The 27,012-nt window shown below is 49.6% G+C and overlaps 1 protein-coding gene across 3 annotated transcripts; it reads left to right on the top strand.

Annotated features, from left to right (window-relative positions):
• Positions 1 to 7: 7 nt before the first annotated feature.
• On the top strand, positions 8 to 26,925 carry TBC1D2 (TBC1 domain family member 2). Of its 3 annotated transcripts, XM_066988679.1 has the most exons (16): positions 8 to 595; positions 1,455 to 1,628; positions 2,031 to 2,199; positions 3,923 to 4,418; positions 5,067 to 5,199; positions 5,691 to 5,832; positions 7,633 to 7,769; positions 8,385 to 8,572; positions 9,711 to 10,097; positions 10,899 to 11,009; positions 12,636 to 12,823; positions 13,961 to 14,431; positions 15,694 to 15,814; positions 18,976 to 19,161; positions 19,846 to 19,967; positions 20,682 to 26,925. In XM_066988679.1, exons 4-16 carry the CDS (start codon positions 4,008 to 4,010, stop codon positions 20,881 to 20,883), a joined length of 2,799 nt encoding a protein of 932 aa, XP_066844780.1. In that variant the 5' UTR covers positions 8 to 595; positions 1,455 to 1,628; positions 2,031 to 2,199; positions 3,923 to 4,007; the 3' UTR covers positions 20,884 to 26,925. The 3 variants fall into 3 exon arrangements, with proteins under 3 accessions (XP_066844780.1, XP_066844781.1, XP_066844782.1); XM_066988680.1 differs by lacking the exons at positions 8 to 595; positions 1,455 to 1,628 and adding an exon at positions 1,651 to 1,667; XM_066988681.1 differs by lacking the exons at positions 8 to 595; positions 1,455 to 1,628; positions 2,031 to 2,199 and adding an exon at positions 2,214 to 2,341.
• The last annotated feature ends 87 nt before the right edge of the window (positions 26,926 to 27,012 follow it).

The raw sequence follows: 27,012 nt of genomic DNA, 5'->3' as shown, positions 1-27,012 counted from the left end.
CGGCCATCTTGTGGGCGCTGTGGGGCGGGCACCGGGCGGGGGTTGGGCGGTGTCACCTCCTTCCCTCCTTCCTCCCTTCTTTCCTTGGGACAAACAAATTTTGACTGGAAATTTGTTCGGATTGCATCGTCAGCTCACGATTGCTACAGTATGGGAGCTTAGGCCATTAAAAGGATGTCCCACCATACGTCTGGATGATTTTGCTTCTTGCTCAAGTGTTAAACTTGGTTAACGTCAGCAATAAACTCGGTGAACTTTAACAGGGGATTTTCTTGACACCAGAGCCTTAGGGTCATATCAGCACAGTATAACTATCACTGCACGTGGAAAAAGTCAAGCCAAACAGGCTTGTTATCCTGTGGTGTGAAGGGTGTACGGAACGCCTTCCTGGGCCAGCCCAGGTCTGACAGTGCTGGCAGGAGGAGAGCAGCTGACAGCACCTGAGCCTGGCCGTGGTCTGTGCCCCATCCCCTCACTCCTGCAGGACCTGTGCTGTTGGGCTGGGCCGCCCCTGAAAGCCCTGTGGTCCCGCGCTGCTCCCTGCAGCTGCCTGAGGAGGGGAGGCAGCGAGGAAGGTGCTGGTCTCTGCTCCCTGGTGAGTGATGGCAGGACATGAGAACAGCACACAGCTGCACCAGGGGAGGGTCAGACAGGGCATGAGGAAACATTTCTGTACTGTGAGGGTGTTCAGACACTGGAACAAGCATCCCAGAGGGGTGGTTGGTGCCCCAAGCCTGCCAGTGTTCAAGGGACATTTGGATAATGCCCTCGATAACATGCTTTAACTTTTGGGTATCTCTCAAGAGGTCATGCAGTTGGACTTAACGATCTTTGGAGGACTCTTCCAACTGAATGATTCTGTTCTGTTCTAGTCTATTTCACCTCTTTCTGAGGCTTTTTGAGGGGTTGATCTAGGCTCTTTAGCCTAGCATCCAGCCCCCTATAGCACCAAGTTGCATGTTTTTTTTAAACTCATGATTTTATTTTATTTTATTTTATTTTATTTTATTTTATTTTATTTTATTTTATTTTATTTTATTTATTTATTTTATTTTATGCTTTGCCTGATTCCTTGCGGTTATCACTGCAGCACGGCCGTTCTCACGCTGTGGGGCTGGGAAAGCAGCAGTCCCACATCCACTGCCCTCGCAGTGGAGCAGAAGGACAAAAGCTCACTTGATCTTGATTTTCAGTACGAATGCAGACCGTGAAAGCGGGGCCTCACGATCCTTCTGACTTTTGGGGTTTTGCCGGCTTAAAGTGGCCCTGTATTTCAGTGGCCCTGTATGATATTTTAAGTGTCCCACCTGCTCCATCCCCTCTCCTGGGCTGAGATGAAATCCCCCCTACCCCGGCGCACCAGCAGGCTCTCGCGGCGAGTCGTTTTATCTCCGATACCCAGCTCGGACCTTTTAATTTAATCATTTCTTTCTATTTTTGTTTCTTCTCCCCAGGTCGAGCCTCCCGCCTCGCTGCGCTCTCGCTCCGCGCCGCCCACGGGCGCCACCGCCCGGCCGCTCCCTGCCCGCCCCGCCCCGCCCCGCCGAGCCGAGCCGAGCCGAGCCGTGACACCGTCGTGACACTATCGCGACACCGCCGCGGCCGGTGGCATCGTGCGGCCGGAGCAGGTACCCCTCGGAGCATGTCGTGCCCCCTTCCCAACCAGGGTGTGTGTGTGTGTGTCCCAACCCAGCTCCCCACCCCGTGTACCCCCACCCCACCGTCCGTGAAGCCTCCGGGGTGCCCCCTAGGCTGTCGCCGATGTCCCCCCCGCCCCGAGCCGGGCGGTGCCAGCTCCAGCTCCAGCTCCCCGCCGCGCCGGGCGGTGCTGCCCGGTGCCAGGCGCCAGCACCCGCGGCTGGTGCTCCAGCGGGGGTGCAGCTGGGCCGGGGCTGCTCTGCAGGGCTGCCAGGGGGCGGGGAGGGCTGACACCCGCTGCTCTGAAAACATCTGGGCACGGTCCGCACTGATCTTCCCTTTTCATTGATGAGTCAGTGTCAGAGCTGCTCTCAGCTCAGTATCTCTTTCAGACGGTTCCCAGACTGCGAGTGGGCAGAGGGAAGCTGGAGAAGCCCCTCTTCTCTTGCTGTCGGATTTGTTTTGGAGGCTGTGGTTACCTGGCTGGTGGTGCCTGCAGCGATAGCTCCGTGCCAGCAGACGGTGGCTTCCCAGGGACATCGCTCCGCTTCTCTCAAGGAGGTGAGATCTCCTCTAGAGTGCTTTGCAATGCAGATCTAATCAGATCTCTTATAACAGGGTGCTTGAACCCATGGTGTGGACCCGTGTAGCAGCGTCACACTGGCAAGAGGAAGAAGTATGCTGGAGTCTTCAGACAATGCAGGTCCCTGCGCTGATACTACCATGAAAGCCCTGGGGTCTGTTAGGGGAATTTGAGACTGCTTCTTCCTCCTGATAATGATTCCTTTGTGCCAGGCAAAAATAGCTCGGAAATGAAGTTTCCAGTTGTTTCAAAAGCTTTCTTGCAGTGGCACCTCCATGACGGGAGCTTGTTCCTGGCACTTGTGAATGTTTTCAGGAGCAGGATCTGTAGTTGCCAGGGGAGTGGACTGAAAGAAGTTCCAAAAAAAAAGTTCAAAAAAAAAAAGTGAGCATTATCTACAGTTTTCTAAAAAGTTTCCTGGTTTCTAAAAATGAGGGAACAGCAGGAGGCAGCAGTAAACGCGATGGGGCATAACCAGTGCTAACACATGTAAGCATTCTTTCAGTCATGAGGGTAAGTTGTTCCTAAAAGCATGAGCTTGGGCAATGCCTCTTTGTGCTTCACAGTATTAATCACCATTGACCTGTTGTCATCGCGGTGCTGGCTGCCGCGTTCAGTGGTTTTGTGGCTGCAATTGGATTTCCACTAACTTAACATTGCATCGATTTATTTGTTTACATATTTGCTTCAGATACCATAGTAACTAAGCTGAAGCCTCTAGTAGTCCTTTCATTAGTCGAGGTATAAACCATGCTTTTAGTTAAGTAAAACAAACAAACAAAAAAAAAACCTTGCAAATTATTCATAGGTATTCTCAGGGGTATTATTATTTTTCTTTATACAAGGGCCATTGTTGTGTGCAGCTGTGGGCAAAAAATCACACTGGCCTTACAGTTAAGCTCTCCAACAAGTGTCCAGAAATGCAGCAGAGTTGCCATCCTTGCATGAGATCAAAATTTACGTGAATGAATTTTAGTGAGACACTGCTTTGAAGTCAGCACCTTCTCTGAGAGGGTGGCTAGACTAAGAACCTCTACAAATTCCTTCCAGCCTTATTTTTCTGTTTTTCTCTTGCACGTTGCGTTCCTCCCAGGAACCCAGCAGGGTACTTTGGCCACTGAGCCACCTAGTCCGTTCTGCAAGGGTCACAGAATTTCTTTCTCTTGTGCATAATCCATCAGGTGAGGCCTGCTGGATGGAGACCTGGCACATGATACGCGGGCTATTTAACAGCAGTCCTCAGCTGGCACAAATAGTGTAAAAGGATGCTGCATAAGGTGGGATTTTTCTCCAGACACTGATTTAAAGTATCAGTTGGACACACGGTGGAAAGCTTATCTGAAATCTCTTGACCTGAATACACGTTCCTTCAGAGCTTGCAACTATGTTTTCTGCAGCCGATACTTAACATTGTTGTCTGGGTCTTCAGATCCCCCACTTACTGGTACTGATTTGAAGTGCCCACAGGCTTACTTTTCACTTGAGAGATTGTGGTACTGCTTCTTGGCTACTAGTCTGGGCTGGTTTAGGAATTGAAAAGAGAGAAAACAGATATGTAGACGTCATCTGAGCACAGGAAGGGAGAGAGTGATGGCTAAAAGTAGAAGCTTGGGACCTTGGTTGGGTAGTTGAAAAGCTAGGGAATGTTTTTTGTCATATGCTAGACCTGAACTTATTCCTCGTTTTTTTCATCATCTGCAGGTTGAGATAGTTGGGATCTGCTGTGGCTTATTTACCTAGAGGATTTACTGTTTCAATTTGATACTGTGTATATTTCCTGAAAGAGATGAAAAAAGGACCAGAAAGTGGAACTTGGCCCCTTGCTGGAGTCCCAGGCAAGCTAGCAGAGTCAAACCCAGACAACAACAGGAGCGGTGGAGCCTCAGCAAAGGAGAAGGTCATACTTTCCTCTCCTGGAGAATTAGAAAATGCACAGTTGAAACCCAGCAGAGAAACACCCAGAAAAAAACTCTGTGGCTATTTAAATAAGCTGGGCATCAAGGGTCCAATCAAGACTTGGAAGTCTCGCTGGTTCGTTTATGATGAAAATAAATGTCACTTACTGTACTACAGAACTGCACAGGATGTGAACCCTTTGGGGTCTATCGATCTCTCCAGTGCCAGCTTTGACTGCAAGGTGGAAAATGGTGAAGGGGTTTTTGAGATCAGAACACCAAACAGAGTTTTTACTTTGAAGGTAAGGGTCAGCATCTCCTTCAGGGGGCTGGTACAGAACGTTCCCCATCAGGACAGACACATCTCTGCTAACATACCTCAGCGTGAGTTTCACTTTAGTCCTCAGCCTGCGCTCTTGCCTTTTGGACTTAAATTGTTTGCACTGTTTCTGTGAGGCTGGGTTTCCACTACCTGTGAGATGACTTGTCTTTAACAGAATAGGAGTAAAAGTCAAATTGGGTGCTGAATTAAAGTTATTGAAGAGCCCTGCAGTCCGCTTTGTAATTTACTGAACAGAAATGAGCTCCCGTGTATAAAGTGGCTCCTCCAGCAAAGAACTTTGTTAGATTCTTATCTCTGTGGAAATCTCTATTGAGAGAACTCCATGGGTGATTTCCAGTTAAAATAATTGTCACATTTCTGCTTAGCCTTGGAACACAGTAAATGAAAAAGGGTTTAAATTAGGTCAGCTGTCCTCTGAGGTTCTGTTGCTAAGGCCATGCTGCAGATTTATTCAGTCCTTCCAAAGCAGAGGCTGTAGCACAGGCATGACACAGCCGGCCTTTATTTCTGCAGGCATGGTCAGAGCAGTGGTGGTCATCCCTACAGGATGCTGATGATCTTATGCTGATGAGATTGCCCTCTTCCTTCCTGTTCTGTGTTATCTTAGGCAATCAGCAAGCAGGCAATGATGTACTGGCTGCAGCAGCTACAAGTGAGACGTTGGGAATTTTGCAATGCTCAGAGCAGATTTCCTGTGGGCAGCTCCCAGCTTGTGAATGAACCTCTGGTTGACAGAACAAGTAGGTGTTGCGTGTGTCAGCCCTTCGTTTGCTTTCAGCTCTCCAGTGATGAATGGTGCTCCTCATCTGTAAGTGGACAGAGGCACTGGCCAGGTTTCTGAACGAGTTGCTAACTACCAATGCTTGGATCGATGTTACCTACACATTAAAACTATCAAACACTGTGTTGGGATTAAAGAACAGCAACAACTCTGTTCCTCATTCCTTTAGGAGGTTAAAGGTTGATTGCTTAGAGTTAGTCACTCTCATGTACCAATGGTTGAAGTCACTTGGTAGTCCCTGAGCGGATAATGTACTTCTACCTGGAACCTTCTGTAATTTGACCTTAAATACAGGAAACCTGCTCTGCTGCCTTTGTTCTGCCTGGCATGTTGTGCACAGAAGGTCTAGCTATAAGAAAATGTGGCTCTTAAGTTACGTGAAGGAGCCAAAGTCCAATGCAGGTCTGTCTTGCTCACTTGCATCTTGTGTTCTGGTTTGTTTTTACACAGATGTTGTTGACAGTGAGGACTTTATGCCTCCAGTCAAAACACCAACAGAAGTGGTGGGGTTAAAAGCAGCCTCTTTGCCTGCACCCCAGACGTCTACTGCTTTGCAGAACATCTCCCTTAAGCACCCTTGGACAGAGATACAGTAAGTGCACGAGGAGAGCTGCAGTGCATGCCACTTTTTTCCTTCCTCACCTGTTGGGTATTGTGTGAAACGGGACGCTTGCCTAGGTAGGCAAATCATGAAGAAGCTTTATGGAGGATATTCCATGCAGAAGCAAACTTCCTGCTGGAAGCTCTTTCACATCCCTCTGCTCCAGTGCATTCCACATCATCTAGCTGTCTTGGTTGGTCACTAGGTTTTTCCTGCGGCTTGGTTTAGCTTTCCTCTGCAGCTGGTTGCTGGCATGCTTGCCGTGGTGCATCCAAGCATCACTCCTGGAAGGGCGTGTGGGCGGGTTGAGCTGTACCCTGTAGGCTAGCGACAGAAAACCATTCCAGTGGATGCAAAGGACCGTGAATACTCTGCAAAGCAGGAACTCCGAGCACAAGGCATAAAATGGCCCTCACACTGCGCAGCTTGCTGCCCCTGGCTGAGTTTCAAGAATGTGAGAAGTCACACGACCTTCACTGACACTGTGGTTGCCACTGCAAGGTGTGGCTCCATCAGGGCTACAAATTACAAGCGTTGGGCAGCTACTGTTGGTCAAAACCAACCCCCACCTGTGTCTCCATAAGTGTAGTGTCCCAGTCACTTATTTACAGATAACCGAAAGCACGCAAGTGGTTACAGGTGCAGTAGGTAGCCTGGCACTTGCCAGATGTTTTTGGTGGGGAGGTTGGCTGTAGTTTTGTACCACCACTACTATGGCTACAATCTGATGCTGTTAGGAGGAAAGATCTTCTATGAGACCAAAGAATATCAGTCGCAGCTGTGCTTTTTGCAGGCTATGCATTCTTTCCTCCCCACTCTAATTAAAAGTACTGTAATCATAACCCCTCTCCAGCCTTACCTTTGCTAGCTTGAATAGCAATTGCTTCTTTTCAGCTTCAAATTATATTACTCCCCTAGATCTGTGAATGTTTCTGCAGGCTCTGTTGCTGTTGGACCTGCATCTTCATGAGTGTAGTGTGTCTGATTTCAGCCAAGCTCGTCGGATCCCTGAATTGCTCCTGTTTCATGGGAAAAACACAGGGTAGTGTGAGATAGAGACAGGCAAGTGCCTTACTTTCTTGTGTAGGTTTTACAGAAAACACTAGCATGTTGCTGGTTCTGCCTGGTCCTGTAGAGTCATCTCCTAGCTCTCCTGGCAAAATCTGAAAGCAGCAGCTGTAACAGTCTTTGATGGACTGGTTCTGGGTCTGATTGCAATTTCATTCCTGAAACTTTACTGTATCAAGGGCTATCAAGACTGTTGTGGCAAGGGCATTAAATGAGCAAAGCACAGGACCGGCGTTAGCTTCAGCTGTGATCATTGTGGCAGTTTTGGCTGTTCTGTAGTGAATTGAGCTTCTGTTGGCACCTGTGGGTTTCTGCAGTGAGCTAAGGAAAGGGTAGGAGGGAAGAGTGAGAGAAGGAAGGGAGGGAATGAGTATGGTTGCTCTACTGTTTGCTTTGATCCTTCTCTCCGGTCTGATGCCTTTACGTACAGGGCTCAAGGACATGGGGGAAGATCCCCACCTGATGCACACTGCTGTGCTGGTACCGATATTGGGGCACCTTCCTAATATCCACCAGCTTCACCCTTGCTCCCCTTAGATTCACTGGTGCCATGGACAGTTCATTTTTTTAGCACATGGTGGAGACGGGTTCTTGGAGGAGGAGTGGGATGTGAGTAAGTGTGAGTTATGAGGAGGGGCGAGGCACTGGGTAGTTTGCATACAAACTGGCTGCAGTGTTCATGACTTCTATTCACGAGGCTGTTTTGATCCCTTCTTTTTTCAGAAACACTGTCTACAATATCTGCGTCTCCAAGCAACTCCGGGGAAACAATGGGAATATCTTTAATTTCAGTGAGTTCCAGGAGCACCCTGAGAGCCTGGATGAGGAGCAAGAGGCAGAAGTGGAGGCAGGGTCTGCAGGTGCCTGTTACTGAACTGTGTGAGCTGGTCCGAATACGACACCATTTACCAGGGAGTCAGACTTAGCAGGAGAGGGGAGGACAGAGTGGCGAATAGTCCTGGGACATGAAAACTCGGTCACGTTGTCTCAGGTTCCTTCCTGTGTTGCTAGCACAAGAATGACACTTTTTGCTCTGCTTCAGGCTGAATCTGCCTCTCTCTTACTTTTGGAATCTTCTGCAGAGGCAAAAATATCATCCACGATGCCAGTCCATACTAGTGTTTCTTTGAGTTGGAAGTTAAACTGCTGCACAATCACATTCCTTTCAGCCTTTTTCTTCCCAAACATGTGGTGGAGCTGTGGAGTTTCGACTGTGCTCTCCACAGATGCTAACTTGCATTTGCTGTGCGCAGAGTGGGTGGGGTGCAAGGAGAGCTAGCACGTACCATAAGGCACCGTGGCTTTGTTTATTTTGGATGTACCTGTGGTTGATCCCTGCTGTCTGTGGATCCCAGCAGGTCGATTTTTCTTGTCCTGTGTGTCAGTCTTCTGGGTGGAGCTGTTCCCCAATAGCAAGGCATGGGAGTTCATAGCAGCAACCCTGTTCTGTGTAAATTAATTCTTTTCCCCTTCAGTTAAGGAGGAGATCCCGGAGGATGGGAGGCTGGAGTCTAGGGTGAACTGGGTCAGGAAAGCCAAGTGGATGAACAGTGGCTTCCTAGGCTTGGCTGAAGAGCTGTCCAGGGAGAGGAGCTCAATGGATAAAGTGAGTGTCCTACAGCAACAGATCCTGACGCTCACGGAGGAAGTCAAGTCACAGAAGGTGAGTGTGATGAAGGGTCTGCTGCTTTTTAGGGCAGGACCCTGAAACTGGTCACAGGGACTCCCTTGGCCTTGGTGTTAGGCTGAGGAGTGCTCAACAGGCACTCAGCTCAAGTTCCTGGTGTTACCCCTTTGTATGTAGCCTGACTGTGCCCAGCACAAGGGAAAAAGGGGTGTCCTGCAGCCATCGCTAGGAAGCATATCTAGCAGATAGGCTGGAAAAGGGAGGTAGAACAAGTCCAAGTGTGTTCTGCAGATATCAGTCATGCTGGTGTGCGTCTGTTGCTCAACAGGTACATGAAGTACAGTCCTGGATAAGGCACCATGATGCTGGCAGGAACTGCAGGGCTGAGTTGTGCTTTTTGCAGGTCACACTTTTTTGAACAGTGATCCACTGTTAAGAGATGACTTGATTGGAGAAACCCAGTAGATGAGCCACTGCAAGGGCTGTCTCTCCTGAGTGATACTCTTCTCCACATGCATGGAGCAATACTAGGCTCCCCACTAATGATGCTGGTAGCTCTTCCAGCAGAAGAGGCAGGAGAGCCAGGTCCCATAGAGGGCAATCAAGTTACATCCTTGATTTGCCTCCTTAAATATCTCAAGACAGCGAAGCCTGAATCAGCAGCATGGTGCTGGGGCAAGCTTTTGTGTCTTTGTGTAGAATGGAGTGAGGGAGGACTCTGGTAGAGGGCCAGTTGAAATGTATACGTAAATTTCCACCTGGTAGCAGGGAGAGATGTATACTGCATTATTTCCCTTGCTTCCATTTTATCACACTGCTGACCAGACCTCCAGCTACTCTGGTTTCTTTTGGGCCTCCCAAGAAGGGTGACTTGTAGAAAGTCGGAATGCAGGCAGCGTGAGCAGCAGGTTTCTTACTAGCAAGGCACCTAAAGTCAAGTTGCCTGCGGTCTGCTGCAAAGACCTTTCAGGCCTAGCTCTGAGAGCAGAGCTCCTCTGCTAGGGGGATGCTGTGATGTCAAGGTTGCTGCATTCACTTTTGCTTCTGAAAGGCTTCAGTTCTGAGATCCTGAGAATCTTTTGCTGTTCACTCATTTCTGCTGGGGTCTGTAGTCTCCATGCTGCCAGTACCCTGGGCAGCACTGCGATGCGATGGCTTTGTATTCCTTTTCCAGGAGCTGGTTAAACTTCTCCACAAAGCCCTGGAGGCAGCCCAGCAGGAGAAGCGAGTATCTAGCATGTATCTCACTGCAGCAGAAGATAAGGACAGACTGGAGCTGGTGCGCCACAAAGTGAGGCAAATTGCTGATCTCACCAGTCGACTGGAAGCTCTTGAGAAGGAAAAGAAGGAACTTGAGCAGATGCTTGCTCTGAGAGACAGCCACATTCAGGAGCTCAAAGAGCACGTGCAGCATCTGATGGAGAAGAACCACGCCAAACAAGAAGTCATCATGGCCTTGACAGAGCAGATGGCCCGAGAGCTCTCTGATCCCCTGCAAGAAGCCAACACAATCACTGCAGAGACGTTGTATAAACAGCAGGAGGAGATTGAGCATCTGAAGGTGTGTGGAGATGACACAAAGTCATTTGGGAGCTCCCATTTTGGTACCCTCTGGTTCAGTGGGAGGGTGTTCCTCGTGGAAGCCAGAGAACGTGTTTCTCTAGATGTTTTGTCTGTCTTCACATCAGAGACAGGGTGGGCTCATCTGGTACTAACAGGGTTCTTAAAAGCATCCTGATTAGTTTCAGCTTCAGCCCACCGCCTGTTTTCTTTGACTTCATGTTGCCATTGAGTGCTCACCTCATTGTTCACTCTTCTGTTTCACTTGCTGCAGTCTCACTAGCTGTGTTCACTGGCTCTGTTAATGTGTGTTTCCCTCTAGCCAACAGTTTCCCAACACATCCTGGTTCTTTCAAATCCAGCCAGTTGTATTGTCATCATTTGCACTGTTATAATGAACTATTAGCATGTGGTGGAGAATTTCTAGAAGAGCCACTTACTTTGTTGTGGGAGAGTGTTTTGCTGCCAGCCATGGGGCTAGGATCTGTATCTTTTTAAAAAAACAAAAAACAAAAAACAGTACAACTATATTTTTCATCTCATTTAGGTGTTTCTCTAGCTTATATCACCCAGCTGCCTCTGTGTTTTCTAAGCACATGCATACAGTGTGCTTAGCATTTTCCAGGTGTCTTCTCTATGTATGACATTTCTATTTAATGTTGTGCCTTGATTTCCTTCATAGGTAGTATTTGTGGTATTAGTATTTTGGAGATATTTTCTTGTCCCTAACACACTCCACACTTCAGTTCCCTCTTGGGATGCTCAAAAACTGTCCCTGTGTGACTGTTTTGCTTTGTGGCAGGATGATATTGATGCATACAAAACCCAGAACCAGTTTCTCAACTCGGAGATCCACCAGGTTACTCGGCTCTGGACAAGCGCTGCTGAGAATGAAAAAGCCCTTCTGATGAAGGTGAGGCAAAATAACTTTTTACTTGGGAAGAGCTTTTTCTTATTTATTTCCAAAGCAGACACTGGAATGGATATTGATACAAAACACACCAAGAAGCAGCTTTACTCCTAACATGTTTTTTTTTTTTTTAGCATAATGTTTTCTGTGCTTTGTGTTGTTCCCAAATTAGATAATATAATTTTCTTTTTTTCAGTCAAAGTAAAATACTTGCAAAACTCAGTCTTAGGGATTCTGAAACATAACCCAGATTAGTGCATTTCAGCTATGCTTTTGAAACGAATAAAGAAATTACAGTATGCTCAGGGAATGAGGAAAGTTTCCTGAGAGCTGGCAGGCTGACTGCACACTGGCTCCATCTAGTTTTGATTTCTCGAGGAGGCCTGGCACTGTCAGGTGTCAGTACTCTCAGATTCTGCAGCTAGTTCAGAGTTCATCTGCTTTCTTAAGCTTGATTTTTAGTGCATAACCTGGTTACTCTCAGACTTGTCTAACCTACCTGCTAGTTCTGAACCAGTTCCCGAGTCTGGCATTTGTTCTCTGGGTTTTCCTTCCTGGGTTTCAAGGGATGTCTCCACAGTCTTGGATTCTAGTACAGGGCAAACAGCTGCCTTTGGGGTGTTATTGTCATGCTTATATCTATTTGCTTCCTAGTCTTTTGAAATCCTGTCTACCTCAGCTTACTGCCCTTCTCTGATCCTGCAACTGCTGTAATCTTCAGAAGAGAAGTAATCAGACTGATATGTTCAATGTGAGGCAAAAGGCTGGTTAAAGTGGTAGCATGACAGTATCCTACGCTCATTTCTTTCCCCTCTATATGCAGCCTAATTCTTTCTGTGATTTCTTTTTTTGTTTTGTTTTCAACTGCTGCTTCCCGCTGAGCAGGAATCTTCACTGTGGTTCCTGTGAAACACTAATTGGGTGAGTCTTGTCACCTTTGTGGCCTTAGTTCCTCAGTTGTGAGTTAACAATCATAATAACAATAACAATTGATAACAATCCTCATTTCTACCTCTCTCTCTCTCTCTCTCTTTGTGCCCTGGAGTATGATGGCAGCAGGGACTGTCTTGCTCTGTTTGAACTCAGTTGAGCTTCCTGCGCTTGAGAAACTTGTAGCAGTGCAATGGGACTGGGGTTGCATGTGTTCACCTTGTCTGTGGTTCTGCTGTGTGTTCTGAAAATCGCGTGGTCCCAGCTCAGTCCGTTGAGTGGCGTCTTTTGTCAGGGTACACCTCAGTGTGGGGTAGAGAACTTGTCTAAGAAGCAGGAGAAAAGCCTGCGGAGAACTCAGCTGCAGTGGTGTCTCTGAGCTGAGCTGCCTGGGATATGGCCACCCACTGATGCAATTCATGAGGTAAGTAGGTGATGCTGTATTAGGTTTCCCACTCAAAAAGCCTCAAAAAGCAACTTCTGTTGTGTGCTCGCTAATGTGGTTTGTGCTTGTTCATTGACCACAGTGGTCCATTTGTGGCTGCAATTTCCGTGGCTGTAGAAAACTTCTGGATGTGTTCTCTGGGGCCTTGCAGATCAGGAGTCTTTGCTTGATATGTGGACAAGACCAGTAGAGAGTGGAGGCAATACAGGAAGAACATCAGTGAGCCAGCTCATTCCCTCTTGTTTTCTCATCAGTGTGCCTGCCTGCAAGCCCGAAACTGCCAGATGGAGAGCAAATACCTGACGGTCTTGCGGAAGCTGCAGGAGACCGTGCCTGGCCTGCCCAGCTCCGATGCTGAGCTGGTGAGGAACCTCATCCAGGAAGCGCTCCAGTGGGATGTGAAGGAAGGAGCAGAAGAAGGTCTGAACCTGAACCCTGTGAGGTAATAGGCAAGAGCACGGGGACGTTCACACCCTCACAGGAGTCCAGCATTGGAGGGGAGTGTGCAGGCAAGAAGGATCTGGGGGCAGCTCTACAGCATGGACTTGGAGCTGTGGCCTGTGAGGAGAGGTAGAGGAAGCTCATTTGGTTTGGTGACGTGGAAACAATGGGTATCTGGTAGCAGCGTATTGTTATAGGAAGGCAATTTCTTTTGTAGGAAAAGGCAGTTTTTTGAAGTGCCCCAGTTTTGTAGCAGATTCTATTACATGTGGTTGAACAAACTTCCAGCTTCTCCAGGCAGCTTTGGAGTTGAGACTCCAACACCAAGAATATAATGATACCTTGCAAGTATCCCAGCAGGTGGACTGACTAGAACAGAACAGAATAATTCAGTCGGAAGGGACCTTGAAAGATCATCAAGTCCAACTGTCTGACCTCTTCAGGGCCAAGCAAAAATTAAGGCATGTTTTTGAGGGCATTATCCAAATAACTCTTGAACGCTGACAGTCATGGGGCACCAGCCAACTCACTAGGAAGCCTGTTCCACTGTTTAACTGCCCTCACAGTACAGGAATGTTTCCTCATGCCCAGTCTGAACCTCTCCTGGCACAGCTTTGTGCTGTTCTCTCATGTACTGTCATCACTTACCAGGGATGATGCAGAAACCCTCAACACGCCCTACTGTCAGCACTTTTGGGGTTTTCTGATTAGTAGGAGATTTGCATTGTGCACAGGGAGACATCTGAAAGGGCTGTGGATCTCTGTTCTTTGTTCTGATGCCCTGAAGCCTTTGCAGTCCGTCCCTGAAGAACTCCCTCTGTACTAGGACATGGCGGGGAGAAGGTACACAGGTTAAGCAAGATACTACCTTGTGGGAGGAGATCAGACAGGGTGAGAGAGGTCTGATGGGGTCAGGCTGTAGCTCGGAGCAAAGCTACACCTGAGTTCATGTGTCTGTGCTGTTGCTGCAGGCTCCCCTCTGCCTTCATGGCCCTGAGAGAGCAGGCTCTTCCACCTAGCTGCCAAAAAAGCAAAGAAGGAGTGCCTGTGCTCTGGTGTGGGCGACAGGAACCTGGCATTGGGTGGCCTTGACACAGGAACTGGCCTTTGAACTAACCTCTGCCTTGTGCCCTTCCAGTGAGTACGATGAGTATGGGTTTATGACTGTGCCTGACTACGAAGTTGAGGACTGGAAACTTCTGGCCAAAATCCAGGCCCTGGAGATAAAGTCCAACAACCTGCGGAGCCAGGAGGTGGTGGAGAAGCCCCTCCGCGACAGGTGGAACAGCGTAGGAGAGCTGAGTCCCTCTGCAGAGCTGAAAAGCCTCATTCGAAGCGGTATTCCTGTGGAGCATCGGCAGCGGGTCTGGAGGTGGATCGTCAGCCGGCACTGCAGCCGTCTGCCGGACCACTACCAGCGGCTGTTGAGGCAGAGCAAGAGCACCGAGCACCCTGCCTGCCGGCAGATTGAGCTTGACCTGCCCCGGACACTGACCAACAACAAATATTTCTCCTCTCCCACCTCCCAGCTCATCCCCAAGCTCCGGAGGGTGCTGCTGGCATTCTCCTGGCACAATCCTGCCATTGGATACTGCCAGGGATTGAACAGGTGAGGAACAAGGTATGCTGCTTCTTCATGGGAGAGCACTGAGAAGGTGTAGACACTTGAGCTGTGATTTATGCAATCCCAGGCACATGTCTCTAGATCTGTATTGGCTCTAGGTAATTTCCTGCAGAGTTCTGCATGTGCGGTCTTTTTTCCAGCCAGTGTTGTTGCTGGGATGTAGCAAGCAGCAGGATGCACTTGTTTGGCTTCTACACAGCTCCAGAACAGGAAGGAACAGCTATGGGAGATGGAGTGAGGCAGTCCCAAAATAACAGCAGGAGGGTAGGACTGAATTTCTGACTCGTAATGTGCTCAGCAGAACACCCTCGTGTTCCCTTTTTCTGAGAAGAGTTGAAGGAAATGGGAAGTGTTAGGAATGAGAGGGTTGGGGCACATGACACCTGAGGAGGAGCTGAGAAAACTGGGCTTGTTCTGTCTGGTGAAGAGAAGGCTCAGGGGGTCTTCCACTTTTACTTAACAAATTATGGCTACAGAAGAGATAAAAATAGATTTCTTAGAAGTGTGCAGCCGAGGAAGAAGGACATCAGACAATAGCTGCAAGAAGGGAATTTCTGTTTGGATCTTCATACGTAAGGAAAGTCTGTGTAAGCTATTCCTATTGCTCTTTGGATGGTCTTCAGAAAGACATTTTCCACTCTAGAGATCCCTTGATATTAGATGTTATAGAATTATAAAATGATTTAGGTTGGAAGGGACTGTTAAGATCATCTAGTCCAGGCTCCCTTCCATGGGCAGGGACATCTTCCAGAAGAGCAGTTTACTCAAAACCTCATCCAGCCTGGCCTTGAACGTTTCACATCTGGCTAAAATTCGGTAAGTCAGAACTGAAGGGGGTTAGGGAGGATGGATAGGAGGGGGAGATGAGCCACATCACATAACATGGAATATCTCTGTGTGAGCCGTTTCCCACACTGAAATAGCCATAATCAGCACACTTTGCCAACTGTGAGGGTCTGCAGAACATCCTGTTAGCTGGGGAGTCTCATTTCGTCACAGCAGCTCTGTAGTTGATGCTGCATGTTTGCTGACAGAGGCACACAGGAAGGAAAATCACAACCCCATGGCTTCTTCAGAAACCCGCAGAACAGATCACTGTCTGGCTAACTCTCCTCCTACATCTGATGTTTTGGATTCTCAAGGAGCTAGAGACAAGCCGAAAGGATTCTTGGATTCCCTTTTACCTGTGCTGACCTATGTCTCGTCCTGCAGTGCTGCATTGCCTCACTGTGTCTCGTCCATCACAGGTTGGCAGCTGTTGCCCTCCTGGTCCTGGAAGATGAGGAAAGTGCTTTCTGGTGCCTCGTCCACATTGTGGAGAACCTAATGCCAGCAGACTACTACAGCGACACACTGATAACATCACAGGTGAGCTGGGAGCTCTCACTTCTGCTTGTACGCTGGTGCGGTGATTTACAGTAGAGGTTTAAAAGCCATCAGTCGACTTGTTTCACGTGGGCACCAGTGATGCAGCCAGGAGCAGTCTGAAGAGGAGGGGAACCTCAATCCATCCTGCTCCTCCCAGTTTGGTACCCAGAGCCTGGAGAAGGGTCACGGGTCAGCAGGAGAGCGCATGAAGAGCAGCACAAAGGAATCCCAGCCACTCCAGCCAGGAAGGCAGCTTCATTGGGGCCCAGTTTAAACGTCTCTGTGCTAACACATGTAGCGTGGGGAATAAACAAGAGGAGCTAGAGATGTGTGCACACATGCAGGGCTTTATGGGCTTTTACACTGGCATTTATAGGGCTTTATCACTGGCATTACGGAGATGTGGTGGGATGGCTCCCATGGCTAGGGTGTTGGAATGGAAGGACTCAGGCTCTTTAGGGAAGGCAGGCAGGGGAGACCAGAAGGGGGCATCACCCTTTATGTCAATGAACAGCTGGAGTGCATGGAGCACCTCTCCTGTGAAGACAGGCTGAGGGAGCTGGGGTTGTTCAGCCTGGAGAAGAGAAGGCTCTGGGGAGGCCTCACAGCGGCCTTCCAGTACCTAAAGGGGGCCTACAGGAAAGCTGGGGAGGGACTCTGTGTCAGGGAGCGCAGTGACAGGGCAAGAAGTAATGGCTTTAAACCAAAAGAGGGGAGATGTAGATTAGATATTCAGAAGAAATTCTTCACTGTGAGGGTGGTGAGGCACTGGCACAGGCTGCCCAGAGAAGCTGTGGATGCCCCATCCCTGGCTGGATGGGGCTTTGGACAACCTAGACTAGTGGGAGGTGTCCCTGCCCATGGCAGGGGGCTGTGTGAGAAAAATCTCAATAATTTTCCTCAGACAGGATCTTCTGTGAAGCTATTTTATTTGCAATTGCAATGGCGGGCGTCCTGCAAGCAGGAGCACACTGCAAAAGTTCATCATAACACTATGCTCCCTATTACCTGACACCTGATTTCTCCCCCGTTTCCTCATTGGCTGAGTACTACAGGTTCACAACCTACTCGACACGCTTTTATACCATATATGTACAATTTGATTTGACCAACCATTAATTTCTCCTTTTCCTTTTTTTTTTCCCCTTCTTCTCTCCTGACTAGAGAGCCCGTGATTTTTGTTTTTACTGATTTCATACTGCTCATCCTGTTTTTCTTAGCTATCCTCCTTATTTTGGGACAGTGAGACCTTCCCCTTACCTGCTTAACATACTCCCCACTGCTATGCCGCACAATCACTTCTGAATATGCAAGGTTAGGGGAATTTTCCACTGCAAAAGCACCTTCTATTGCAAAAACACAACTTGGTTTCTCACAGTTGGAACTGGATGGTCTTTAAGGTCCCTTCCAACCCAAACCGTTTTACAAGTCCGTGATTCTGTGAGCTTGCAGTGTGTTTGATTTCTCACAGGACAGCTGACATCACCTTTCAGTCCCTTCCATTACAGAGATAGAGTTGTTAAGAAACTGAGTACCACTCCTGGAGGCCAGGTTAGTCAGAAGAAAGGTGTCCATGAAGTGTACTGTTATTTATTGTAAGGAGGGCCCAGTTAAAGTGAAAAAGTGAAGTGGAAAACTCTGACACATGTAGGACCAAACAGAAAGAAAATGCCATTCTGGAGCCCATCACATTTTTCTTTAGAAACCTCACCCTATCTTCTGGAGTGCCCTGTGCTTCTGGTATTTTTATATACTGTTATTTTTATATTCACTCTGCTTCAGTTCGTGATCAAATGCAGTGTTAATTCTGGCTTTGGGGCTGCGTATCAGTTTTTTTTTTTTTCCCCTGCATATCAAAAGCCCTGTGGCCATTTGATATAAAAAGTTTTATAAGTAACTCATCCTTCTGGTTCAAAGTTCCTGGATTTCAAGGTTTTCACGGTGTGTTGTCTTGTATTGGATGTACGGTGTCCTCCCAGATGGCCACAGAGCCAGGATAAACTCTGTTTAGCTCAATGGAACTGTAATTGTGTGACCCTACCACCCATACCCAGCAGCGCCCAGTCCGGTGCGCCTGGCCGTGACCTTGGTCTCGTTATTGTGTGTGGTCCTTTCATAGAGAAAAGGGTTTCTGCTGTGGGCTCGCAGTAGATGAGTCTGCAAGCATCAGTGGTGGAGAGGGAGTGACTGTGCCACTGAATTGACAGGTGTTTACTGGGACATCGGTGTGCTGGTCAAGAGGCCAGCCCATGGAGACTTGGGAAGCAGCCAAATCATTGCGCAGACAGCAAAATGTCTGTGCTGTAGTGATCTGGAGCAGGTAGGGTTAGCAGTGAGATTTAATAGACGGCACTCAGCACTCAGCAAATGGTGATTGCCAGGGAAAAAACAGCAGGCTGGAGGACACAGAGGCTCCCCTACGTTTGGTGGTAAAAGACCATCAGCTGAGTGAGCCTTTTTTCTTTCATAAGACATCCTGGGCTCACGTTTGGCCTCTGAAAGTCTATCCAAGAAGGAAGTGAAGAGGAAGGTCTAGGGTGATGCTTTGTGGATTGGCTTGATAAAGTGAAAGCTGGTTGATGCTCGCTGATGATGATGATCTCGCTGACTGCGTTTCTGTGTCCCGGCTCATACAACCAGAAGCAAAGCACAGACGGTAAAGAGCCCAGAAAGAGAAGCTAAATGAGAAGATTGGCTCCTGCTTGTGAAGGCAGAGGGGATCTTAGGTATTTAGTCTGCACAGGGGCCATATGCTGTTTGTTCAGACCTGGGCATGCTTTTAGGCCCCATCATTCAACTGAACACTCATGACATTACAGAAGGTGTCAGTGAGACCACTGTGGAAAGATGTGGCATCATTTTCCTTATTATCTTTGCGACTGGGAAGGAATATGGTCCTCTGCGTGAGAACGCATCCATGCTTATATCTCAGCCCTGTTTCAGCTCCACTGGGTACAGCATACAAGTACACCGCTCAATAATTTTGAAGGACCGAGGGACAAAGGATGCTGTGCTCTTCCTTGGGTGTACCTAAGCTAGAAGACAGCACCAGTGATTACTGTGGCATGCGTGGGCCATCATCCTGCTGCATTGTTCCTCTCCTTCAGCACCAGGACTGCTTTTAACAGATAATTCATTCTTTTCTTTTTTGTCAACTTCAGGTAGATCAGAGAGTCTTCAAAGACTTCCTAGCAGAGAAGCTGCCTCGCCTCACGGCTCATTTTGAGCAGCATCAGATCGATGTCTCACTCATCACCTTCAACTGGTTTCTGGTGGCCTTTGTGGACAGCCTGGTCAGCGACATCCTCCTGCGAGTGTGGGATGCCTTCTTGTACGAAGGAACTAAGGTGAAACCCTGAACCTAGGCCTGCTTCCTTCTGCACTTCCTTCCTTCTGTCACTTCAGTGACATGACAGCAGAGTGAAGGATGTCCACAGGTGTCAAAGAGATGGGGGCTTGAGCCTCTTGTCCTATCCTGACAGTTTGGTGGGGTGCCTTGGTGCCTCCTTGTCATCCAGTGTTATCTGTGTAGTTGCTGCCTGCAGGCAGACCTAGTCCCTATTACTGTGTGCAGTGCCCCTGGCATTTTTTAGTGTGTAGTCCTGCTACAAAACTGCCGAGTTTTCTGACAGGCCACTGTGTCTTCTGCTCTGCAACCCAGACCTAGCTGAGGGGGGACAGATACAGGGAGCAGCAGATGGGCAGAGATTTAGCACTTGTGAAAAAATGTGAGTCTTGCGTTGCACCAGTGTGTAGGGAGAACTGGAGAACCCTTGTGAGATCCCTGTAGGATCCTTTTGGAGGGTCTGGTGTGCTCTGGAGCTGTAAATTAGCATACAGAGGGTCGTTGCCTTGGGATTAGCTCTGGGCTTTTTTAAGCCCACCCTAAAGCAGCCTATAGAGTACAGGAGGAGCCCAGCAACCAGCATGAACTGCAGTGGTTTCTCCCTCACCCCACGTTTTAAGCCAAGAGGGCCTGATCCCTCAGCTGCCTAAGACTTTGTCACCTGAAATGCCTTTCAACCCTCCAGGTGATTTTCCGCTACGCTCTTGCAATTTTTAAATACAACGAGGAGGAAATCCTGAGAATTCATGACAATGTGGAGATTTACCAGTACCTACGTTTTTTCACAAGGATGATCGTGGATGGCAGGTAGGACTGTGGGTTATAGTCAGCCTCCCGCTCTGGGCCTGTACTTGCTTGCCTCTTAGGTCAGACTGAAAAGAGTTGTGACCAGCCTGTTAACAGAGACGCATGCACTGGCAGGTCAACAGGACGTTGAACAATGTGCCTCTTTTCTGACTTTTTTCTGCATGCTGTTACTTAAAGCCTGTTTGGCTAGGGCGAAGGCATGCTGCAGCAGACCAGGCCACAAAGTCTGGGCCAGCCCTCTTTTTTCAGCATCTGGAACTGGCACTGTCCCCTGCTGGGTTTCTCTCAGCTGTAGCAGGTGGGGAATTCGGGAGCACAGAGCTGCTGGCAACCTGTGGTGACAACATGTGCACGAGAGGAACATTTATGTAATCAAAAGGGCTGAACAGAGGAGACTGTTCCTACTCCGAGGGCCATCAGAGTTGGCTTCTGACAGCCCAGCTCCTCACTGACTGCTGCATACTGGTACCTGAAAAGATATGCCTGGGCTGGTGTTGTGTTAGAAGCAGTTGCCTGTGATTCAGTTATGGTTCTGCTGCTTGGTGACTGTTGAGCTGAAATACGAGGCTGTGCTCTCTGCAGCCTCCTGGGGCAGCCAGGTGCAATCTGCAGCAGAGGTAGGTGGTCTGGGAAACCTCCCTCTCTTAAAACTCTTGGGTATCTGTTACCATCTTAGGCAGCAAACGGCGTCACCAGCCCTCTTTTCCATTGCAGGAAGCTGATGAACATTGCCTTCAATGACTTAAACCCCTTCCCCATGAAGCTGCTGAGGAACCGGCGGACAATGCACAGGGAAGAGCTGGAGACAGAGCTGTGCGAGCTGGAACAGATCAAGGCAGCCTACGTAAAAGAGAGAGCAGAGCAGGGGCCTCAGGACCTGCAGGAAGTTGTCAGCGAAGAGGAAGAAGAGATTTAGCAGAAAGAGTTCATCGTCACTCCTCTCCTCACCTCGCAGAAAGTCTCCAAAAGCAACTGTCGGTAAGAGATGGAGACAGTACAGGTGATCGCAGCAGGAGTTCATCTGCCCCAGGAAGCAAGGCTGTAGATACAGGACCATTTGGGGATTGACCCAGGCTTTGTGATGTTAGAGGTGTTAGAGGAATTTCATCCTCTCCTGTACTTCTCCCACTCCTGCCCACCCTGTCCCGTGCAATGCAGGAATGCAGCTGGAGATCTGTAGGAAGTAACAGCAGTGGCACCCTGACAGAAGTTGACATGGTGCAAGTGACCCAGCCAGGCAGGGCTTTTCTTCCTTTCCTGATGGAGGCTTGAAAGAGATCTTTCTGTACATGTAAAATCACCAAAAAAAAACCCAAAAAACATAAGCTGAGAACAGTCCCTCACTGATACCTAAAGCTGCTTAGTTGGTTAGGAGGGGCACCTGCTCTTTGAACACATCAGGGGCTGTCTTGCCACGAGAGCACACGTTTAACGTTGCAGCTACTAAGTCACGCCGCGCTCTCCGGGTGGCTGTTGGGGCTGAGGGAGGCCTGGGAGCTGGAGGACATCTTCCCATGGGGCTCAGACTGGGACAAGTGAAATGGGATGCGGGAGGGTGGAGTCGCCTCTCCAGTTTATTTCAGTTCCTGTGGGAGCCCACTGGGAGCACAAGGTGTGTCTTCTGCCCGGCTGGGAAATTCTGGGAGGCGCCTCTCCTCTCTCTCTTGAGATTTGAGCAGAGCCATCCGTGGTTTGGCTGGACCCTGGCAGCACTGTGCCTTCCTGGGTTGAGGGTGCTCCAGGCAGGAGCTCTCAGCGTGGTGTGAAGCCAGCTGCAGCCTGGCTGGTGGCAGGCTGTGACACTAGGAGGCCTACAGGGACACCTGAGTCTCCTGGCTGCCTCCAGTTGACCAGGAGGAGTGTGTGGTCCTCCCTATCTGCCTCACAGGTACGCTCCTTCTGTACCAAGTTTTTGCACTGATGTCCCTGTCTCTGACCCATGTTCATAATCCGCACGATTATGTTCCTTCTGACTTGAACGCCGTGAGGTTTTGAAGGGGATCTGTCTTTTCTCCTTGCTGTGCCCGAGCTTCCAGTGCTGATGGTGCTTTGACCCCATGGGGTGTAGTGCTCTGGGGGAGGAACCATTTGGACAAGGTCACAAAAGAAAAAGCATTAATACTTCCTGAACTAGCAGCTGGCCTCTGTGTGTTGAGTGCACAGAGATGCCCTTCGTGCCCCTGTGGAAGGGGGTCTGATGGCCTTCCTCCCCGCCTTCTAGGACTGCCCTGTCCCCTGGCTGGATGCCCAGCCTGCAGCTCAGTCCTCCAGAGACGCAGGATGAGCCGAGCACTCGAGACAAACACGGCTGCTTTTCCCTCGGCTGATTCCGCCGCCCTGCTTTCCTGCTGAGCGGTGCGTTACTCCAGGTGCGCCCGTAGTGCAGGCACTCGCAGCACACAGCTGCAAGGGAGACCTCTGCTCTACATTTCTGGTGAGCCCATTGAGCGAATTACACCTCATTTAACCCTCCGGTGGTGTAAGTCACCTGTGGTCGAGGAGGAAGGGAAAGGAGGCGCTCACAGCCCGTGCTGCTCTCAGCCAGCTGGGCCGCAGCCAGGATCACAGACCCTGGTGGGCACCGCGCTGGCCTCTGCTCGCCTGAGACACGTTGTGTGCCTCGGCTCCACCCGAGACCCTGCTGGGCCAACCAGCCAGGCTCAAAGAATGATAAAGCCTGAGTTGGCAGAGACCTCTAGAGGCCAATCGCACAGCGTGAATGTAATCCAAGTGGAGATGAGGTTCTGGGAAGGTTGGGAACCCTGCAGCAGGTTAGATGGGCAGGAGCGAGGTGAATCCACTGCATGTCATTGACAGCTGCGCACACTGAGAGGGTGGGGTGAGAAGAAAACGTTACTTGAGTCTTTTGCACAGTATCTCGAGCAGAAACTCTGCTTTCAAAAGGATGCAATGTAGCTAGAGAAGCCCAAAAGGCAGAAGGTTTTTCTTTACAGGTTGTACTGCTAATCCAATTAATGCATACTGCTGCCTGCATGCCGGCGCACACATACAGGTTTTTGTTACTGTTACAGAGTTTTGAGAGGCATTCTCTCTTAAATCAAGACATGGAAATTAGGACTACACTTACAACTGTATTTTTTCAAGAGCCTTTTGCAGCAGCTGATTTATTTTTCTTCCATCCTGACCCTACGTTCTTTAAGAAAGGCATTTTCCTGCTCTAAGGAACCTGCTTTGGCAGGGGTTGGACCCGATGATCTTTCGAGGTCCCTTCCAACCCCTTCAATTCTGTCATTCTGTCATTCTGTGATTCAGTTAAAACACACATTATTAGACCAAACCCTAGTCTGACATATCTGTGCGGTGTATGAATGTGCACTGGTCTATTTGTGTTACATAACGACCTATAAAAAATAAATTAAGCTTTTCTAAAGAAGATGTAAGCACCAATGTGTTCGAGTGTAGCTTGTCCCTGATGGGAAAAACTGAAAGTAATTTTTAGTTGAACTCAGAAGGGAAGGACACCTCAGGGTTGTTAGCAGTTTCTCTTCAGTTTTGTCTCAGTCTTGCTCCACGTGTGCATTTGCTGAGGGCCGTTTCTTCTGGTCATATTGCCAGTCAAGTGTTTGTGGTGCTTCCTGCCTAAACTCTGGTGGAAACAGGAACATCTGCACGGCCTCTGCAGACCTGCACCCCAGAGCTAGCTTATCCTCACAGGCCCTACGCCACTTCCCTTCTGCTCCACAAACTTTGGGGCTCCTGAACTACGCACTCCGGTCACAAGATGCCAGCTGGGCCCAGAGGTAAGCACCAGTAAATCCTGTGGTGTTCTGAGCAGAGGTTGCCTCTGCACCAAGTGCCCAAGGATAATTTGTGCTGCGACAGCCAACTGTTGTGGCTGGAAACAAGAGTTTGACCTGTTTGCACAGCCCAGTAGCTCCATCTGCCCGTGCTGGCACCTGTGAACAGAACGGGTTTCTTTCCACACCACGGTTAGCCCTGGCTTTGCTGTACACACATCACTACTTTTTAAATGAAGCCTTGTTTCAGCATTAATCTAAAATAGGAGATACCAGCTTCAGCCTTGAAAATAACAATTTAGATTTTTATTTATTTATTGTCCCAGAATGTGCAATTAATCTGTAGATCTGTTTCAGGACTTTGGGGCCACCACATTTATATGTTTTTGAGGGGACAGACTGTTGGAAGGGTGGCCAGCTACACAGAAATCCATTGCTGGCTCCCAAAGTCCCTGAGTAGATGCTGGGAAGCTTCCCTTGTCCCCCCTTGCTGGCCCTGGTGGCATTGGGCTGGAAGGGTCTTTGGTCTGAACCACCTTTACCTTCGTGTGCTGCCGCTAAAGCCTGTGCTTGCAAAAGTGTTAGCGCAGGGCAAAGCCACTCGATCCACTCCTGTGTCCCAGCCTGCTGCCCTGGAGAGAGGCAAGCCCAGGAGGTTGTTCTGTGTCGGGTTAATGTTTATCCCAAGCTCGGGCTTCTCTTCTGCGGGAAGGACGGAGCAGAGGGACAAGGCATCGCCCGTGAGGGAGCAACAACGCCCTGTCTGCAGGAGCTGTCCTCGGCGCTGAGCCCCTGCAGGCTGGGCAACCTCCTGCCGCCATCATGGATTAATTAGGACCTCGGGCTGGCTCTCTGCCCACTTCCCCTTCCCCTTCCCCATCTATTTCCCAGTGCTCAGACCTCCCTAACAGAACATCAGCTCGCCCTGGCCTAGGGAAGTGTCGGGTGGAAGAAGACAAACCTCTTCCCCACGGCAGGGCCACGGTGGTGGAGCTGACGTAATTTAATCTCCTCAGAGGTAATTCCAGCCCTTTCCTGGAGTTCAGTGAGAGGCTGCGGGCCACGCTTAGAGGCTCGGTGATGAAACTACCCCTGCGCACTGCCCGCCCAGTCTCAGGAGCTCTGCAGAGAGGAAAGCTGCACACCTGGTCAGTCAGTGGGGGACGAGGTACCACCAGCTGGCAAGCACTTTTGGGGCGAGGGGTCCCCTGTCCCGCCACAGGCAGTGAGACAAAGTTCCCATTTCTCCTTGTTATTAACCAACAGCTTCCTGCCAGCTGCAAAGTCTCACCTTGAGTTCCCAAAAAGTTCCCTGGTGAGTCAGTTTCTGCTTGGGTGCTAGGCTTAACATAATGACACAAACCTCCTTGTTGGTGTGTTCCGGTGCCAAGGTGGTAGGAAGCTTTGAGATAGACGTAATGTCCAAGATAAATAGAATTAGAATTCAAGGTCCCTTGGGAAAAAACAGTACTCAGCCCGACTTTAGAGCCTGCTGCTGAAAATATTTTTTTCCCTTTTATACAGATTCTTTCAGTACAAAAGTATTGGTTTTGGCATTTTTTTTTATTTTTTTTTGTGTGTGGGGAGAAAAAGTTCCAAAAGCAGATTAAAACCAACAGACATTTTTTTTGCTTCGTTTTCTGATAACTTTTTTCTTTTGCACATTGAAAGGGAATGACAACACCACAGACTCTGAGAACTCTAACAGTTTTGACAATGCCACAGAGTTTAAAATCAGCCCCCAAAGCCCGTCCTACCCCTCCATGCCACCTGTCACCGCACCTGTGGCACAGCCAGTGTTGTTCAGCTTCACAGGGCTGAAAATAATTGCAGCAGGACAGGTTGGATCCAGGGAGGTTCTTGTTAAATGCGATGCTAATTGTGTATAAATAATGAGAGTCCACCCAAACCTACGCCAGGCCCCTTGTCCTCAGCAGGCTGGGATGCAGCTGTGGTTACACTAACCTCTTTTTTGCCTGGTTTCTGGTGCTTAGGGATGTGGCATGGCAGAGTTACAAGACACGTTGCTCCGACTTTTGCTGTTGGATCCTGACAGAAAGCACTAACAACAACAGCATTTTCTTTGGGGCTGCTGGAGGCTCTTTAAAGAGCACAACAAGTGCTGTCTGAGGGTGCTCTTTGCCACCAGCCACCTCCGTGGACGCAGGAGGTCAGTGGTGGTTGCTCAGCCAGGCCCTCGCTGTTGGATGACCTGCTGAGAAGCCCCAGGAAAGAAGACGGAGAGCAGAGCTCACCAAGGGCACTGCTGTGCAGTCCCTGCTGTGCAGGCACAGGCTGCCAAGGGGAGGGGGCTGCAAAACCACCTAAACTGGCTCTGAGGAACTGGAAGAGGTGAAAGTGCGAGAACTCGTGGGTTCAGATAAAGACAGCTCGACAGGTCAAGCAGAAGCTGTGCGTGCAAGCAAAGCAAACCAAGGGATCCATTCACTACTTCCTCTGGCAGGCAGGTGTCAGCCACTCCCAGGAGAGCAGGGCCCATTGTGCCTGACAGTTCCTGGGGCAGACAAACACCGTCAGCCCCAGCGTCCCCAAATCCTTCTTCTTTAGCCCGGCTTTATTGCTGAGCATGATGCCACATGGTACGGGACATGCCTGCGGTCCATTTGGGCCAGCCGTCCTGGCTGTGTCCCCTCCCAGCTCCTGGTGCACCCCCACTGTGAGAAACTGAGAACTCCTTGGCTGTGTGTGAGCGCCGCTCTGCAACAACTAAAGCATCGGTGTGTTATCAACGTTATTCTCATCCTAAATCCGAAACACAGTGCTGTGTGAGCCTCTACAAAGACAGTTAACTCTGTCCCAGCCAAAACCACGACACCACCTGCAGCTGCAGAAAACCCCCATGGCCAGCACAGCTAAATGCCGGCGGCGGGCTGGGCTGCGGTCAGTAGAAATGTACCCCACCAGTAACCTCAAGCAAAGAGGTCTTTGTCCCCCTTTCAGTCCTGGGTGCAGGCTCAGCTGGGGCCTGCGTGAAAGGGAGCGGTGGGGATGGAGCGCGCACCAGCACCCGACCTGTCACACACTGCTCTGCAGTGCTGTGAGGATGCTGAGGGGCTCCAGAGACCTCCTCGTGGGCAGGGCGACCCGGGACAGCTGTTGCACGAGCAGCCTCGCTGGGGGTGAGCAGCTGGATGTCTTCCCCTTGCTCCTGCCCCGCACGGTGCTTCCCAGCACCCCCGGGGCAGGTGACAGCGGGGCCGTGGCGCTCTGGGGGTGACCCCCAAGGGGACCAGCCCCATCCCTCCCTCCCTCCCTCACACGGCACC

This window comes from Anser cygnoides, chromosome Z (assembly GCF_040182565.1).
Source record: "Anser cygnoides isolate HZ-2024a breed goose chromosome Z, Taihu_goose_T2T_genome, whole genome shotgun sequence".
Taxonomy (NCBI): Eukaryota; Metazoa; Chordata; class Aves; order Anseriformes; family Anatidae; genus Anser; species Anser cygnoides.
This window is presented reverse-complemented; position numbering and strand designations above follow the sequence as displayed.

Bases quoted from the DNA above. Each gene is read 5' to 3' on its own strand.
- TBC1D2 (XM_066988679.1), top strand. From the start codon at position 4,008: ATGAAAAAAGGACCAGAAAGTGGAACTTGGCCCCTTGCTGGAGTCCCA. The intron at 8,573-9,710 runs GTGAGTGTGATG...TTCCTTTTCCAG, and splicing joins AGGAAGTCAAGTCACAGAAG to GAGCTGGTTAAACTTCTCCA. The intron at 11,010-12,635 runs GTGAGGCAAAAT...TTTTCTCATCAG, and splicing joins AAAAAGCCCTTCTGATGAAG to TGTGCCTGCCTGCAAGCCCG.